At 45.6% G+C, this 18,971-nt stretch overlaps 1 protein-coding gene across 2 annotated transcripts in view; it reads right to left on the bottom strand.

Moving 5' to 3' along the window:
* Positions 1-409: 409 nt before the first annotated feature.
* Positions 410-18,971, bottom strand: part of DCAF7 (DDB1 and CUL4 associated factor 7) — a 31,988-nt gene continuing 13,426 nt past the window's right edge. The window contains exons 2-8 of one of the 2 annotated variants that reach the window (XR_009400530.1): positions 13,123-13,281; positions 12,266-12,377; positions 11,800-11,918; positions 8,772-8,981; positions 7,703-7,820; positions 4,983-5,220; positions 410-486 (exon numbers count right to left, since the gene is read on the bottom strand). Coding sequence is in view for 1 of the 2 variants with exons in the window: in XM_059381012.1 (XP_059236995.1) it covers positions 5,048-5,220; positions 7,703-7,820; positions 8,772-8,981; positions 11,800-11,918; positions 12,266-12,377; positions 13,123-13,281 (891 nt within the window). In the remaining variant the exon portion in view is untranslated. Of the gene's footprint in view, positions 5,221-7,702; positions 7,821-8,771; positions 8,982-11,799; positions 11,919-12,265; positions 12,378-13,122; positions 13,282-18,971 lie in introns of both variants that reach the window. The other variant, XM_059381012.1, reaches the window with a different exon arrangement.

An 18,971-nucleotide genomic window follows, 5' to 3' on the forward strand; every position in this document is an offset into this window, starting at 1 on the left:
GCCTCTATACACTGTACATGGATGTTCCTTCTGCTTTAAATATCTTTCCCTATTCCTAGAGAACTCCTACTGAGCCTTCAAAACTCAGTTTCACCATCCCTTGTCTTGTGAAGTTTTCCCTGACCTCTTCTAGCTCCTACACAGACATAGGGGATCACCTCCTCCTCAGGGCAACCAGTAAGCTTAAACACTCCCATAGTTTCAACACTGCCAGGAACTGTTTATCAGGAAGCAACTTGAGGTTCACAGCCCCTGGCACAGAGTAGGTGCTCTGTGTTTTAGTAAACGGAATGACTCAGGCTGTCAGATAGTATGATGGGCTGGGGAGGACTCTCGTCACCCAGCCAGCGTCTCTGGAACATGACCACAGTGGCAGAATGGGAAGAACTGAATTCATCACAAGAAGAAATTCAGTCAATCTATACATGTTCAAGTTTTATTACAAAGTGTGATGGGCAGAAAATACGGTACTTCTTATACAGGAGGCTGAAACAGAATGAAAGGGTGAAAATTAGGTTTAATATACTCAGGAAGCAAGAAATAAAGTCAGAGATGTAACATTCCACTTTCAGGTGCCTTTGGAGTTGCCTTCAATGGAGATTTACCATTGTGGTCTCACAGCACAGTGTTAACATTTTATTACGAGCCCTGTGTACAATCAGTCCTGTGATAATAATATTTTAAAAAAGAAAAATGGGATAGTACAGTTCTGCAAGGGGACAGCTTCCTCTCCACCTGACCATGGGAGGTCACAAAAGCTAGAGTATAGAGGAAAAGTTTAAATATATAACAAGAAATGAAGTTCAGACGTACTAGGCTAGAGGAGACAGAAATTGATTGGCTAGAGCTTAACATCTTGGAGAACAAGGAATCTCCATTTCCTACATAGAGGTTTGTACAATCATGCTACAAGTTCACACTCGGGGGAGGAAGGGGGGAGGTCACTGACAGGGTCATAAAATACACGGGAACCAAAGCAAGTGATCCACACTCAACTCAAGCCAAGTCAAAGCTTTAGCTCAACAAGTCTCGTTGCACACCAGGTTACCACAACCAACCCCAGGCAAGAGCATTTCTCTTCAACAGCAGACACCACGAGTCCATAGCCAATGGGTTGTCCTAAAGGTGGGTCCTCGTAAGTTTTCTAGCTGTTACACAGACTGCCAACATCCTTCTTCTTGAGTTCATACTTTCACTAGCTTATTTGTTTCTGGTTTTATACCAGTCCAAGCCTCTTGGGGAAGGCACCCGCATGTTTCCAGACTTAAAAAACAATATCCACAAAGTAGCCTGGGAGGACCGGGCCGACACTGTATAGTCACACCTTTGACTCTGAGAGCCAGTGGCAATGACAATGGTGGGAGAAGAAGAGGGTACAGGTGAGAAAGGCAGGCAAAGCTCTGCAACAGGAGACACTGTGGGCAGCTGGCCCAGCCAGTACAAAGAGCCTTCTCCAGGGCTCACAGTGACGCTCAGCTCAGCTCTTCTCCCTGGGAAATTTCAACTTAAGTGCCAGGCATGACCTTCTTTCCTCATCCTGGAGTGCAGGGAGTAAAGGGAAGCATCTGCTTTGAGAGAGGGGTCTACTTGAATGGTCTCCCTTACTCCAACCCAGGCAGGCAAAGAAGCTGCCACATTCTCAAACCAGGGGAGGCCCCTGCCATGTGGTAAACCCTGTAAGCTCCCAACTGTTCTTACCACCTCAGACTTGAGGCCCAGCCTGCAGCAGGGAGAAAGTTCTATGGCGGCTAGGACAGAGGAAGAAAAAGAAAAGGGAAGGGAGGAAAATCGGCAGGACCGTGTACCACCTCTGCTTCCTCTGCTCTGTACAAGCCTACAACCAAGGACAGCCATGATCACGAATGGCCACGGGACTGCCAACACCTGTGGACTGTTGCCATCAACATCACCCATGGCTCAGTGCTGCAGGAAGGGGCTCCTCTGCCCGAGCTGGCATCCTGTCCCCACAATTAGACAGTGCCACAGATTATCTGACAAAAGTTCCAAAAAGGCTGACACGGGCTGAGGGCACAGCTTCATTCCATGGCCACCCCAGACCTTTCATGTCCTCTAATATCTTTTCCCTTGATCTAAAGAAACACTTACCACAGATTTTCTCCCATATCTTAAATCTCCTCCGAAAATTTCAGCCAAAACCATCATTAAAACCTTGTAGGACCCTCAACTTTTTCTGTACTCTCCCACCCCCAATCTTAACTGGTTGAGAGGTGATCCTGATTCTGGTAAGAAATTCTCACCAAGTGATCAAGTATCTTCCCTCTTCAAGCCCTTGACTGACAGCTCCATTCCTCCCTAGAAGGAGAGGGTTCCAACTCTTCTGGGTATAAATACTCAAGCCCCTGAATGACTTGTATCCATTCACCAACTCCCTGATGTGGAACCTGAAGCCAAATTTATTCAGCACCTCTCGGTCCCCTCAGAGCGGACAAGGAAAACAGAGGCAGCTTTGGCCCCATGGAGGCAGTGGGTAGAGGGGGCCACAGGAGCACATGGAAGGGCCACCAATAGACACTTGCTTTTGTTACAACAACAGATCTTTGCTTCCCGGAGCATCCCTGGCTAAGAGGCTTTCTCAGTCTTGAGACTATAGAAATCCTCTCCTTAGCCATGAGGCCACCTGGCCTATGGTGTAAACGGAGGGTAAGAGAGCTGGGACTTCAAAACACCGGCATTTCTGCAACTGTGAGTGTGTGTGTGTTTGTGCAGGGAGACTGGGGAGGCTCATCTGGCCCCAGGTGGATGCCAGGGGGATGCCAGGGGGAGGAGGAGCACACTACAGGACCTAGGGAGGGAAGAAAGGCTTGGGAGCCACAGGACAAGGGAAAAAGCCCACCAAAAGTTGTTGGTTTCCAGAATGATAGCAACTTTATGCAAATATATTCTAATTATTACAGACTAATTATTTCCCCTGATTGTTTTCCAGTTCCAGTTGACAAATCTCACCATGCAGACCATGCTTAAGTGCAGATCAGGAAAGAAATCTGAACATAGAACTCAGTGCGGTTAAATGTTGCCCCAGGAGGACCAGCCCCTCCTACCAGTCTGACCTCCATCTCAGACCCTTTTCCAGGGGAAGGACCCGATGGCCTCCTAGAGCAAGCTACCATCAACTTAGACTTGCTACCCTTAGGAGAGGGACCCTGGAACCAGCAAATACAATTACAAGCAAAGGAGGGCTCTAACCAAGAACTGCTCACTTTACACCTCTGAATGACACAGTGCAAATCTGGTAGTAAATGCAGCAAAGTCAACCTCAAGTGGAGGGCCAGCTAAAGAGCCTCAAAATTGGAATAAGAAAGTAAAAAAGTAGAAGGGGGAAGACACTAAGAAAGAGTCTTTTTCTTTGGACAAGCGCCTGTGTAGTAAAGCAAAGAGCTGGGACTTTGGAGACAAAAATACATCTGCCCTGGAAAAGGAGACTCAACCAGAAGAGTTTAAGGGCCCAGAAGAACAAAACTGTTTTGTTTCTCAAGAGCAGGTGAGAACACAAGTGGACAAAACCTTAAAGGGGCTTTAAGGTCTGCTACTCCCCTACTCAACACTGCACAACTCAGGGGCTAAAAAACCTATGGCAGAACACATTAGACCAAAGGCCCCCAAGACTGAGCATGTCCCAAACCCTGCCTGCCCAAAGACTCATCCAGCACCCGAAGCACACACAAGCCCCCTCCATGGAACTCATACACACAACGGAAACAGACACTGCAGCCTGCAAGTCCAATACTGCTCAGCACCTAATGGAGGGGGGATGGGGCGGCTGGGGGTGGGTGCGGGAGGGTTGACAGACGCACTTTAACTGGCTGGCACCACAGCTACCTATTTACTCGATGGCCTGGGATTATCACAGCCCATTAGTCCACTCCTTCCAGGAGATGGCAGTCCCCCACGCTCTAAAGGAGATCTTGTTCAGGATTAGAGGCACAGACTATGTGCCTCTGAAGTAGGACCCTCTCACTCAAAGAGCGGCCAACCATCAATCACAGTAAACCAACCAACCAGAGATACCAAAGTTCAGCTTATAGACTGTGCTTGCCTATCACTCAAGACATGAAAGAAAATTGGCCTGGGACTTACATCAGGAGGGAAATACAGGCTTGGAAACTATGTCCTGGAAATGCATTCTAAGCTCAGCTTTTCTGAAACCATTCCCTTCAAGTCAGACACGCTGTCTCTCTCAGCTTGAACACTTTGCCAGCAGGTCCTGGGGGGGGGGGGGGGTTGTCAGACAGAGGTACTTGAGGAAGAAAAGGCTTCACATGTCTGTTTGGGAGCCCAGAATGCCCTTGAGAAGAGCCGGGCTCAGAAAAAGTGAGAGAACTGGCCGACTTCAGAGCACCGAGGCGGTTTGGGACTCCTGCTCAGGTATGTTGCACTCAGGCAGTGATTCAAGAAGGCAAACTGTTCATGGGGTCAAGGGCCCAGTGCTAGATCCAGGCACTGAGGGAAGAGAGGAAGTGCTCATGGGGTGGACTATGAAACAAAGGAAGAAACCAGGAAGAGTAAAATCCTTTTTGTAAAAAAATTAGCCTGATAGGTTAAAAAATATACAAAGTTTAAATTTGTTAAAGACACTGATAACAGGAAGAAAGACAACTCCAAACCGGTATCTGTTCCCACTTAAGTGCTAACATGACACAGACACAGAGCGCCGCCTTGGGCAGCAGACAGATAAGAGACATCTGGGGCAGATGAATACCAACACAGCCAGGGCCTGTGATGCTCATTAACGCAACAGCTGACAAACAAATACACAGAAAATTTTAATGGAGGAACCAAAGGAGAAGAGAAAAGGAGAGAAAAATCTTAAAACTCAGCCCTGGGCTGAGGAGGCGCCACACAGCACTGAGTCTGGCACAGACAGTGATGGGACGACCGGCCAGGAACTCCTAGAGCAGCTTCTGGTAACAGTGGTGCAAAGCAATGAGAGACATACTGGCCACCAGAAACACATTTCTTCTTACTTTGGGGATGGGGCAGAGGCAGGAAACACACAAGCCCCCGCCTCGTGGGCAAGGCGCTGCCAACGCTACACTCTGAGTATCTCCAGGCAGTTGTTGTAGCAGATGGCAATCCAGTCGGGCTGAGTCGATGCCCACTGCACGTTGTTGATCTCTCCTTCAGCTGTGTAGGCCAGGATCGGGTCCTCGATGGCCCGGGGCATTTGCTGGATGTCCCAGATGAGAGCCTGGTGATCATCCGCTAGTGACAGAGAAAGCCAGCAGCAAGGTCACAACTCAGGCAAGGAGGAAATCGGTCCCCGCATTCAGGGTGGGTGGAGGGATCACAGTTTACAAAGCACTTGTTCACCAAGATCCCAGCGAGGGAGGTTTTATTTCAAGCCCCTGTTTTATAGATGAAGAAACCGAGACCCAGAAATGTTCAGGCACTTGCCCAAGCCATAGAGCTATGCAGCCAGTACACAGCGGAGCCAGTACTCAGAGCAAGGCCTCTGATGTGTCCCAGGGCCCCAGTCACTGCGGCAGAGTGAGGATGGCAGAATGGGACCCAGACAGGCACCTCTCATCTGGGACAAGCATCAAGAAAGGACCAGGGGATATAAAAATTATCCCCAAACATGTCATCTGCAGCCACTTAAAGTACCTGAGTGATTAAAAATCCCTCTCTGATGATTCAGCTTAATGGGATTTTACCCCATATCATGAACTTCTATACTTTGATGAGGTGTTACATAGATGAGGTGAAAAGCTGAGTGGACATGTGCTCTTAAAAAACAATTTTCCCTAGAAAAGCTACCTTCTTCGCCCTGGGAAACACCAGAAAGAAGGTAACCACCTCAAAAAAATACTTAAGCACATGAAAAAGGACTGGAAGAAAATATATCCAAATGAGAACAGTGGTACTATGAGGCTGGCAGAGTTATGAGCTATGTTTACTTTTTACCAGTCGGTGAGTGGTCTGTAATGTGATCATTCACTTTTATAATCAAAACATAAGTCCTTAGACTTAAGAGAATAAAAATAAAAAGGCAACGACCTTCAATATCACAGTGTCCCCTGATCCCATGTGAAAACCTGTCTCTGATACACAGGAGATCTGAGGAGCCTAACAGGCCATGCTCACGTGGGCAACACTAGACTCGTGCCATGGCCATATAACCCAGGCGAGGTACAAGATGCCCTTCCTAGGGACAATCTCTGTCAGGGGCTCTGGGGAGCTGTTTGCAATGCTCAGCACATCTACAGCACTAAGTTCTTTCTCCTCAGAGCCCCTCTCAACCAAGCACATTCTCCAGCCACAGCTCCTTCAGCTGAAGGGACTCTGGACAGGAAAAACACACACAGCAGCGAGCAGGGCAAAGGAAGCCACCAGGAGCGGAAGACAAACTTGGGGGGCACTCGTGCCATTCTTCAGGAACAAGGACCACACCGGTTTTTTCTTCCTTCTCCCACCCTTCCCTAGCCACACCCCTGGGAAAAAAGGCAATCATGAAGGAGTCAGCCCACAGCCTGAGGTGCAGAAGAAGGCAGAAGGCCCCTAACTGCTCCTCAGTGCCATACAGGCATGGGGAGAGGGCCAAATACAGGAAAAGGTTCATGCCTTTCAAATGAATACTAAAATAGTGCAAACCCACCAAACTACTCTGCTCCTCTGGCTTCATAATGAGCAACGAAATGAGGATGTTACTTATGAGTGAGGAAAGGAGAAAGTATGTTAGAAAGAAACCCAAGGCACCAAAACTGAAATAGATAAGAAGCAAAACATCATGGGATGAGAGTGGAATTCTGTCTGTATAAAATAAAGGGGCAGACATTCGTACTGGGGGGGGGGGGGTATGTGGAGGCATGTACCCACACAAAAAGGTCTCGAAGGAGATACACTTGTCAGAGGTCACCACTGGAGAGTGGGACTGAGGTGGACACAGGACAGGAAGGAGAAAAGATGACTTTCACCTTCCTATTTTATATACCTCAGTATTATTTTAAATTTTTTAAAGATTTTATTTATTTATTTGACAGAGAGAGAGATCACAAGTAGGCGGAGCAGCAGGCAGAGACAGTGGGGGAAGCAGGCTTCCTGCTGAGCAAGGAGCCCAATGTGGGGCTCGATCCCAGGACCCTGGTATCATGACCTGAGCCGAAGGCAGAGGCTTAACCCACTGAACCACCCAGACTATTTTAATTTTTAATAACAGACTTACATTATTCCTAGAATAAAAGCACACTAACAGGATATTTTTAAGGGGTACTCTTTTTGGTCTGGCAAATGGTAAGGTGGGGACTAAAAGTCTCACCCCACTATCAAGCCACGCAGGGCCTTCAACACCTCCAAAGACTACTGCAAGGCAGCTCTGTCTCCCCAGGAGTGCCAACCTTGGCCATTCCCAAACATTCTGTTCCATATAAGAGACACTGCCTCCCTTCTCCACAGTCCTGGATCTGAGTCCTCTGGGCCAACCTGGATTTCAGGGAGGCACAGCCTACAACTGATACATGTTGTAAACAGTATAGGGCAGAAGTTCTGCTACCACTGAGGGTACAGGATCTTCTGGATACATGTACTTCTCCAATTTCACAAGTGGAGGGACACTCTCTGCTGAGCTACTTTGCTAAATCTCTCAAACCACCCTTTGGAAATAGCAATGATTACAGTTCTAAGGATAGAGGGAGACCTCCTCCCCTTGCCCTCCCGTGGCTTGTCCCCACACCCCCACCATGATTACCTGCGGTACAGATGTGGCAGGATGAGTGTGGGGCCCAAGCGATGCCATTGACACATGCTCGGTGGTTGTTCAATCTGGCAACAGGTGTGCAGGGGACTCGGACATCCAGAATCACTACCTGCAGAAATAACAAGTGAATGGCTCAGGAACTTCAGGGTGTAACAGGAAAAAACAAGACATTACACAAGGAAAACATAATTCTAAAGCATAACATGTTCATTTGTGGATTTAAGAGAGGCAGACGGTCTGGGGCCAAAAGCAGCTATAGGATTGAGGAAAAAGACAAGACTAAAAGCAAAGACACAGGCAGTTTGTAGTCTATGTCTTAAGCAATGTAGGGCATTTCGACTGATAAGGAAAGGGAGAAGAAGGAGTAGGTAACATGAGTTTGGATAATAGGACCAGGTCCTGTTTTGTGCTTATACTAAGAATTCCGCGCATGCTCAGTGGACAGAATGAGAGGCCTCTCCCCACAACCCCCAAAGCAGAATTTGAAATGTAAGAAGTCTGAGGTACCAGCTTTCCCAAAAGTTAATCACTGCTTCATCTCCACCCACACTTCATTGCTTTTATTAAGAAACAGGCCATGAAGAGTTGTCATTTCTATGTCTGTTTGCTAAAGCTGGAAGAATCTGTCCAGACCACTGAAGAGGAAAAGTTCCTGTGTCAGCACCGTAAGCATGTATGATCTGGTCTGCTTTTTAGACACTGCTTTTCTTGGCTCCAACACCAATGCTCCAAGTTTTAAAAAGTTCTTAACACGCAGTCCTTGTTTTAGACCAGGCTGACTCAGTCCCAGCGCTGCTGACCTTTTGGGTCTGATCATTCTTGAGCAGGGTGGGGGGTACTCTTGTACGCGGGATGTTTAGTACGACCCCTGGCATTCGCCCACCAGATACCAGCAGCACTGCCACCCGCCCCCGAGTTGCAGAAATCCAAAATGTCTTGACATTTTTAAAACTCCACTGGAGAGGAAACTGCCACCGGCCGAGAACCACTCTTCTAGCTGCCCTCACTAGTGCCACAGACAGGAGGCCATGCTGTGGGCAGCCCGGAGCAGGGTACTCACCTCCATTCCATCCATGGCCATGGTGGCCAGGTAGTTAGGGTCCTGCTTGTTCCAGCAGAGGCGAAGCAGTGGGTGATGCTGTGGGTCTTCGTAAATGATGGTGCTGTGTTCTAGATGACGAAGGTCAAACATCCGCACCGAGCCATCAGCGCCCACAGAGGCAAACATGTCCCGGCCACCCCCAGCCCGACTAAATGCAATATCATAGACCTGTTGGTGAATAAGAAGCTTCAGTCAGATTCAGATCCGGGACCTTATTTTCCTGTACCAGGGAACTCTATCATCCCTACTTCCCCTCTAGCCCCCTCGTGACACAGAAGAAGGTCACAGCCAAACAGTATCTGTGAGTACTGGCGCCTGAGACCTCTAACCTCCGTGACTTTCTGCTATGCAAACTGGCTGGCTTCCTCCTGCATTCCTGCTTTCTGAGTCTGTTTCCTCCAACCTTTCATGATAAGACAAAGAGCAGAAACCCTGCTGAGCCGTAGAGCACAGGGCGGAGCAAGTGTTCCATATGGGGTCAGCCAGTGGCTGTCCTCCGCCACACTACAAAATCCAGATGTTTGTTTCCTGGGCCATGATGGCTTTCATTTGTGTGTGATCAGAGACAGACCCATGCCCACATTAAGGCCACTGATTTAAGAGGTGGAGGCAGCCCTCCTGTGGTGCTTACTAACAGCCACTCGGGCTCTGCTGTGAAACCTGGACCTGAGACTCATTTTCATGAATGAAGAGCAGTTTCAAATCATGGGACACTCAGGGGTTCCTGTCTTCACAGGGAGGTTCGGGATCACTCTCTTGTCCTAGGACATGCTTTATTTCTTCTCCCAGTTGGTTTGTATTCAGAAGTAAGTCAATTTAGGTTTTGAATCATTGTTTTCTGCATTTATTACCTCCTGCAAACACTGCACACTAATATCTATGAGAAAACAGAGGCAGAGGGCAACAAAGAGCTTCAGAGAAAGAAAGGGATGAAGAGAGACAGACAAAGCCAGAGCCAGAGCAAGAGAGAGAAAAACTGAAAAACTAGTGCCAAGGATCTCCTGGGGTCAAACATAGCGACAGCTGACTTCTGAGGAGACACAAGTGGCATCTCTCACTAAATACTGGGACTCTAGCCTTCTTGAGGTTCTGCCTACTAAGGGACATTGCCAAAGGAACATCTATTTTTATGTGACCTCATAAATTCCTTTTCCTCTGGCTGACTATGAAATCACGCTTCTCTTTCTATGGTTGGAACTAAGAGTGGTTCAAAAGCGAACTGGGCCAGTCATCACAAAGAGGCCTGACAGATCACAGCTCCGTCCAGCACCGTCCAGCCATGGTAGGGCGTGGGTATATTTACAAGATGTGTTGCCCATGGGCTGGCTGCCAAGAACTCCCAGGGACAGGGACACCATGGCTGCACTGCTAAGTGCTTAGATGCCACAGGCAATGTGGCTGAGTTTGTCAAGCTCTCTCAGCCCCTTCCTCTGTGCTCCATCTGGGCATTTCCTCCTAAACCAAGGGAAGGTGACAACTCCTGGGTATACATTTCCCTCCTCCACACGCAGCCCTCTGGCAGGCAGCAACAAGGAAGAGCCTCCAAACAAGTCTCCACTTTGCCAGAGACATGGACTGAGGAAGAGCAAAGGTCTAGCAGGTGTCACTGTGTCTCTGAGAGCCACCCTCCCAGGGCTATTGCTTCAAGGCCAGGGTGCTGGCCCAGGGCCCATCTGCCATTAAGATCCATCCCTGGCCCTTGCCCTAGGGAGAAGCTAAGGTATTTCTCATTCCCTCTCTCTGTACCCTCAAGTGTCTTTGCCAATGGCTGTGTCCCCTCTGTGGTTGTAGCTTTTGCTGGGGAGACCCAGCCCCTGGGCTCCTGGAACCCTGTCTCCTCCCTTTGCCCCTCTGGCCTACAGGCAGCAGCAGCTTCCTGCTCCTACTCTCCACATGACCTCACCGTTGCCAGTGTGGCTTCCCAGCTTCACCATCATCTGTGTGAGCAATGCCCTAGGTTAAATCCCAAGTTTAAATATTTAGAGTAGTTGCAGTCTTCTGGGTTGGACCCTGACAACAGAGAAGAGCAGACGAGGTTGTCACAGAACTAAAATGTAGCAACCTGTTCCACTTGATGTCAAGAGGGTTTCCAGAAGTTCCTTATTGGTCCTCTCTGTCAGACAAACTCTTCCTTTGCCCCTTGGCTTAGCAGCAGCTAAGTTGAGCCAACTTGTAACAGAGCATACCCTGAGGAGCACAGAAAGCCAAAGACCAATCCCTTTCTGAGAGTGATAACCTGGTCACCATTTTCCCATTCTGAGGACCTCAAGTGTCTGACCTGAGGTCAAGGCGTTCCTTTTATCTGTACTAATACTCTTTGCCGAGCAGGGTAAGGGAGAAAAGAAAAAGAAACATGACCCACAGGAAATCAGAGTACAAGAAACATGAAGTGGCTCTGGGAGAAAAAAAAATTTATGACCAGTTTCCAAAAGCTCTCCTCAGAAGAATGCTTTGATCAAAACACAATCACAAATAGCTCTCCTCGGCTTTTCCAACAAACACAGGAGAACCACCACCATGAAAATAAACCATATTCCATTCCAGATTGTATTGAAAGTATTAAGGAACATACTAGAATTTCATAAAACAAGTTGAGAGAAGAAATGATGATTTAGATTTGTCTGCCAAAAAATTTTCCCTCTTCCTGGTTTCCCCCACTTCCCTCCCCTCCAAAAAGTAAATATATTTCAAGGCAAGTGTTGTTTTTCAATCCCATCAGGTCCACTAAGAGAGTTCATTATTACAAAACAGCAATCTCTGGCACAAAAACTATATATGTCGATTAGGTTGCTTGTATCAGCCAAAAAACCACATTAGTTTACAACATTGTTGTTTTTCGTTATTTTGACATATTACCATTTTCAATTTCAACAAGACATTGGCATTATGATTTTCCACATACTTTGCACAACAGTGAGAGGGTGGTCTGACCTCGAACTGAAGGCACAGAAAACAGCTGAGGAAAGCAGAGGAACAGCATCATTACCTCCTTGTCATGCGCGATCAGTTGGGTCTTCACATGACCAGACACAAGATTCACTCGCCCCAACACCTGCCCTGTCTCCAGCCCCCAGATGGTACAAGTCGTATCAATGCTGGAGGTACCTGAAAACAACCAGTGCAAGTCAGTGGCTGACAGGAGTGAGGCTTCCCTCCTTGTGTCTACTGCTCTGTGTAACCCAGGAGACGACATGCCTCAGATACTTACTAGGCAACAAGAGTCAAGTATTCAATCCCTACCCCAGGACCTCAGACTCCGCTAACTGCAGAGACAAGATATACACATAGGGAAGCTCAGATCCATATGAGGAATTAATTACTACATTCCATATTTGGCCTCTGTCCCCCTGGCCCGTTTTAGGCTGATCTATGGACCACAGGCCCAGCGTTTTATCTGAGGAAATGCATCTCTGCTTCTTCAAAAAGGACTACGCACCCCCTTGCCCCCTTACCTAACAGATAGGGATCCACCTCATTCCAGTCAAAGGAAGTTAGAGGAGCACAGAAATCTGAGTTCTTGTTATTGTTTAGCAAACATTCCAGCCGGGTTTCTGTTTCACCAACCTGCAGGAACAACAATTTTTAAAAATCAGCCAGTCTTTTATTTTCACAGAAAACCTTTAAAAGCTCTGTTTAGAATATATATTATTAAACAGAAGACACAGGAGAAAAACATTATTATCCTAGAGTAATAAAATCCAGAAGAACTCCTCCAAATGCTACTTCTTTCCAAGCTTTCTCCTCTGTCCCGCTTTGTTTTTCCCAATTCTCACCCCGAGACATTCCTAGAGGAGCGGTCTCCTCACCTTGCCTGACCTGGAACCTCTGCTCCCTGCCTGGCACTACTCCGGGCCAGAAGAGACACTGCTGCAGACGCACTCAGCCGAGAGAGGAGGTGAGGCTCCACGTTCCACTCACACACTCAACTAGAATCAATGGCCTGGTATTTTGTTTTTAAATTACTCAAAAATATCTTGGCTATAGACAGAGTAACAAGCCTCAAGCATTCCCCCCCGCCACCCCACCCGCAGAAGGTTCTCTTCATTTCACCAGGTTCGCTGAGCCTCTCAAATTTCCAGGGCTGACTGTAGCCTGACCACAGCAGGACTTCAAGGAATCCCGGCTAGATTTATTGGGGAATCTGCTGAACCAATAAAGGTCATTCCAGAATCACTCCCATTTGCTTCTCCTGGGCTACAGGGACACTTGCTGCCTCCAACCCCAGTCAGTTCTGCGACTCCACGCTGCTTAGTGACAGCTAACATGGAGAAAGTCCATCAGTCTGGCTGCTGACTGAACACCTGCTCACCCTCCACACACGAAGATAGTCGCCACTTGTTGCCAGTAGGTCTGGATAGACGCCTTTTGTGTCAGGGATCCACATGAGCTTTGTCGTGGGGTACGGATGGTCAAAAGTGTTTCTGCAAATAAACTCCGAACTCTCTTCATCTAAACCAACAAGCTGGACCTGTAACACAACCAAAGTGAGCCATGGAGAAACATTTGTGTTTCCGGAGCAGTATCGAATACCTCAGATCCTTCCCCCGACTTCCCAACGCCTCACCTAGTCCTGTACTTAACACAAAAGCATGTGTCAAAGGAGCCTTCAAGAAAGCAAACCACTGGGGCACCTGGGTGGCTCAGCTGGTTAAGGGTCCAACTCTGGATTTCGGCTCAGGTCATAATCTTGGTCAGGGTTATGAGACTGAGTCCCTGCATCAGGCTCTGAGCTGGACCCAGAGCCCACTTAAGATTCTCTCTTCCTCTCCTTCTGCCCCTCCCTCCACCTTCCTCCCCAGAAAGAACCCAAACCCACTGTAAGTGGCAAAAAAGTGGTTGCCACTGGGGTGCCTGGGTGGCTCAGTGGGTTAAGCCTCCACCTTTGGCTCAGGTCATGGTCCTGGGATCGAGCCCCACGTTGGGCTCTCTGTTCAGTGGGGAGCCTGCTCCCCGCCCCTGCCTGCCTCTCTGCCTACTTGTGATCTCTCTCTCTCTCTCAAATAAATAAATAAAATATTAAAAAAAAAAAAAAAGTGGTTGCCACTGACGGCAAAGTTCCCTGGTTTCCAGCCACGTTTTCTTAAGAGTTGATTTGGACCAATATTAACTTCTATTCTTTTTTGTCAAACTCAGTCCAGCTCAGTGAGAAATGCCACTCGGTATACAGTTGTTTATTGATGTCCACTGACTGGAAGATGGAATGGGGAATTTTTGGTAAAGACCCATAGTAAGTGGACAAGTACCAACTGGACCGCAGAAAAACAGAATTCCTAGTACTGCTGCCTAACTTCAGTCTCAGATACCACTGTCTTCCTGCTTCTTCTTTTTTTTTTTTTAAACAATTTTATTTAGGTACAGCTGCATGCAGTAGAAGTCATTTAAGTGTACAGTTCAATGACACAGAATGTGTACATGCACAAAGGTATACACTTGGGAAACCCCCCATGGTAATTAAGATACCGAACATTTCTATTACCCCCAAAAGTTCTCTTGGGTTCCTGTGCAGTTAACCCCTTACCCGTAGCCCCAAGCAACCACTGATCTGTAGTTCCGGCCTTTCTGTAACACCATACAAAGGAAATCATATGGTCATGAGTCCTGGGACAGCTACTTCCAGCACAAAGCTCCTGAGATTCATCCACATTCCTGGGTGTATCAGTAGCACCTTCCCTTTCATTGCTGAAAACACTGCATTATGCAGAAACACTATAATTTATGTATCCATTTACCAGCTGGTGAATTTTTAGGTTATTTCTAGTTTGGGACCATTATAGATATTGCTATGAATGCTTATGCATTAAGTTTTTCTTGGACAAGCTTTCATTTCTCTTGGGTAGACAACTGAGAGTAGAACTGCTGGGGCATGTTGTAAAAGTAGGTTTAACTTGATTAAAAGACAAATGGCCAACTGTTTTTTGAAGTGGCTGTGTCCTGCATTCCCACTATATTCCACTCCTCTACCATAGGAGAGGTCCACACCCTCCACATCCCTGGTCAATGCTTGGTGTTGCCAGCTTTAAAAAAAAAAAAAAGAAAAGAAAAAAAATCATTCTAACAGGTGTATAGCAATATATTAAATTGCATTTTCTCACTAATGATACTGTGTATCTTTTCATATGCTTATTCTCCACTGAAGCCTGTTCAGGTATTTTGTCCTTTAGAAAAAAAAAAAAAGACTTGGCTTTTTTAGACTCAGAAAAATTGGGCAGAGAGTAGTGTTCCCATGTACCTCCTGCCCCTACACTTACCCACCACATCCACTATCAAAGCACCTGCACCAAAATGGTAAATTTGTTCAACTGATGAACCTACATTGATAATCACCCAAAGTCAATAGTTTATAGAGTTCGCCCTTGGTGTTGTATGAACTATAGATTACGACATGTATCCACCATTACAGAATCACACAGAATAGTTTCACTTCATCATTTACCAGGTTTTTTTCCTTATTTACTGACTTCTGAGAGTTCTTTGCATATTCTGGATATAATCCCCAGTTGTGTTTTGCAACTATGTTTCCAGAGTCTACAACTGTTCCACCATTTTCTTTCAGTGTTTTTTGAAGAACAGAAATTTTATTTATTTTTAAAAGTTGATTTAAGTAATCTCTACACCCAATGTGGGGCTTAAATTCACAAGCCAGAGATTAAGAGTCATGTATGCTCTACAGCCTGAGCCAGCCAGATGACCCAAAGAACAGAAATTATAAATTTTGAGGATGTCTGTTTAGCATTGCTTTTTCTTTTCTTTTCTTTTCTTTTTTTTTTAAACTAAAGGTTTTTGTGTCCTTGCTAGGAAATCTTTGCCCTACTGCAGGCCAAACATTTTTTATGTTTTCTTCTAAAAGTTTTATAGCTTTAGGCTTTACACTTACATTTCACGTTAATTGTTTTGTATGCTGTGAAGTATGAATTAAGTTTCGCTTTTTAAATATATGAATGTCTGACTGTCCCAGCACCGTTTGATTAAAAACTATCCTTTCTCCTTTGAATTACTTTGGCCACTTTGTTGAAAATCAATTGACCACGTATTTGTGTATCTATTTCTGAACTCTCTATTCTGACCTATTGATCCATAAGCCTATTTATTTACCAGCACCACACTGTCTTGATTATAGCAGCTTTCCAGTGAAGTCCTGAAATCAGATGGTGTAAGTTCTTCAACTGTTTTGTTTTCAGACTGATTTAGCTATTCCATACATTTGCTTTTCTGTGTACATTTTAGAACCAGATTGCTAAATTCTACAAAAAGCCTGCTAAGATTTGGCTTGGGATTGTGTTGTACCTATAAATCAGTTTGGAAAACTGATCTCTTAATAATAATGAGTTGTCTAGCCCCAAAACAGCCTATTTCTACATTTATTTAGGTTTTAGTTTCTTTCAGCAGTGTTTTGGAGTTCTTAATGTACCAGTCTTCCATTTTTTTAATTAACTTTATTCCTAAGTGCTTTTTATGTTATTATAAATGAAATTGTTTTAAAAATGCTATTTCCAATTGTTTATTGGCACTATATGGAACTGACTTTTGTACATTAATCTTGAATCCTGTATCTTTGGCAAATCAGGCTATTATTAGTTTTAATAGCCTTTTTTTGGGTAGATTCCTAGGGATTTTTCTATGTACATTTATAGATTTTGCCATCCATGTCTTTTTAAAAACTTCATAATGACTAAGTCTAAATATTCATTTTTATGGAACATCTACAGGCTTTCAAAGATCAAAAAATATAATGTGTTAGGGGAGGTGATGTATGAAGATGTCAAAGGAGAAAAAAACCCACTGTCCTAAAACACAGTAACAATGCCCTAAGATAGCAATAAAAGTGATATCACAGGTAATACATGATAAGCTGCTTATTTATAACATAGATAACTGGTAATAGTTTAGAAGAAAGCAATAATTCAAAGGAAAAGTAGGTAGGACTTGAGCAGTCTTCAAAAGTGCATGGAAAGGTTCTGGGGAGGCAGAGAAGAAAGAGACGGCACCCCAGGCAGATGGGAGAGAAGGAACAAATCAATGTACTAAGGCGACAAACTAAATGACCTAGCTGGTGGCAGCATGAAAACCTGTTTGAGAGGAACTATCTGAGAGAACAGTGCAAACAGGGCTGGGAAGGTGTGCCTGGGGCAGGCTGCAGAGTCCTGAAAGCAAACTGAGAACCTAGGTGGGCTTTCCCCTGAGAAGGTGGCAGGAGGGCTATGAGGCCTTGGAAGTAAGACTATGAGGCCTGGTAATGCTGGGCAGGACTGTCTGCCAGGCAAGAGGCTCAGCCCAGAGACCCACAGGAGAACTGGAAAAGGTTAAGGGCCTATGGTGATAGTGAGAATGGCAAGGGACAAGCACAGGTGGCCAAAAGAGGAATTTTTGACCAAATGAACAGTTCTTTGAGAATTCAGAATTTTCCAGAAAATAATGCATAAAGAAGGAAGATTCAAGAAAAACTGTAAAAATTTACATCAACCCTCCTGGGGGAGGAAGGAGAAAACAGATGAGAAGTTAAATTTGTGGGCTCTTTGGGCAGAGTAAAGAATAAGTCTCTCATATAGATTTTGAGCCAGATATTTCATACATGTACTTATTCGATGAATCTTAATGAGTAGCTACTAGGTGCCAAACACTGTTCTAAGTGCTGGGGATATGGCACCGAGTGCAAGAGGCAAAATCTCCCTAACCATGCAGAGAATACCGTGAGACTACACTTCCTTCTACTACCTTTCAAGTCATCAGAGATCTCCCCTCAATCTTGAAATGTCAGATCCCGCAAGCATTTGCCACTTGGATCCTCTTAAGCAGATATTCAAGGCTCTCCACCCCCAGCCCTAGCCTCTTCTATCTCCATCTTATTTATCTAGTCACTGCTTCTCATCTTTTTCAGGTTCCTTTCCTTACACGGCCCTCTATGCTTGCAAAACCCTCCTACTTCCTTTCCATAGACCTAAATCCCACCCGATTTTAATACAGCACAGTGGCATCAGAAACCAGGGCCCTTTCCTTACCACTTGCTAGCTGTAGGAATGTTACTTAACTTTGCTAAATTGGTTTTCCCATCTGTAAAGTGAAGACATTCACAGTTACCTAAGAGTTCTTGGCAACACTCTTTGCTTAGGCTAGTATATACTCATACCCAGAGTATGAGCTTTAATATTACTACTATGTCTCACCTCCTTCATAAACTACTTGCAGTCTTCCTGGTACAGTGCTCTTTCCCACTGATCTGTACCATCCATTTGGTGAGTAACCCCATACTGCCAAATCAAAGTACTTAGATTGCTGTCTTCTGCTATTTCACTTGGGAAATGCCTTAAAAACAGGACCTGTCTTACTTCTGCTTATACTACAGAGACCACTGGTAGTCTCCAAATTTGGCCATCAAATTTACCTGGAGCTGGGGCCCCCAACTCTAGCCCAAGATTCTGACTCAACAAGTGTCAAGTAGGGCCGAGGAATATATTCTTAAGAACCTCCCTGGATGCCTGATTCAGCAAGGTCTGATTTTGAGCCAGATATTTCTGATAACCTCCTGCACCAACAATACCGAACCCAGGGAAGAAGTAGGTAATGCCTGGGATTTCATCTTTCCCAAATCTTCCCAAAGACTTCATGTGTTTGCACAGACTATGTTTTATCCTTTTTTTTTTTTTTTAAAGATTTTATTTATTTATTTGACAGACAGAGAACACAAGTAGGCAGAGAGGCAGGCAGAGAGAGAGAGAAAAGCAGGCTCTGCACTGAGCAGAGAGCCCGATGCGGGGCTCGACCCCAGGACCCCGGGATCGTGATCTGAGCTGAAGGCAGAGGCTTTAACTCACTGAGCCACCCAGGCGCCCCCAGACCTGTGTTTTATCCTTAACCTGACTTTAGCTCTTCTGCTCTAAGTTGCCAACCTAGTATTCAGAGGAATAACAACTGTTATTCTGTTATAACTCACTGTTATTCAATTTTTTGTTCAGATACTCACATGTTTAAAATGTGATGATGAAAGAGAATGGAAGTTATCTGTGAATATTTGCATAATAGAGAGCAGAGAATAAAGTCTCCCACTAACTCCACCCCCAATTCAACTTATTTTCAAACCAGCTGGATGTGTATCTTTCCAAATGGCCTTCTGTGCATCTGTATGCATATGTATGTGATGGGATGTTTTAAAAAACATAAAGA

This window comes from Mustela nigripes, chromosome 16, assembly GCF_022355385.1.
Source record: "Mustela nigripes isolate SB6536 chromosome 16, MUSNIG.SB6536, whole genome shotgun sequence".
NCBI classification, from domain to species: domain Eukaryota; kingdom Metazoa; phylum Chordata; class Mammalia; order Carnivora; family Mustelidae; genus Mustela; species Mustela nigripes.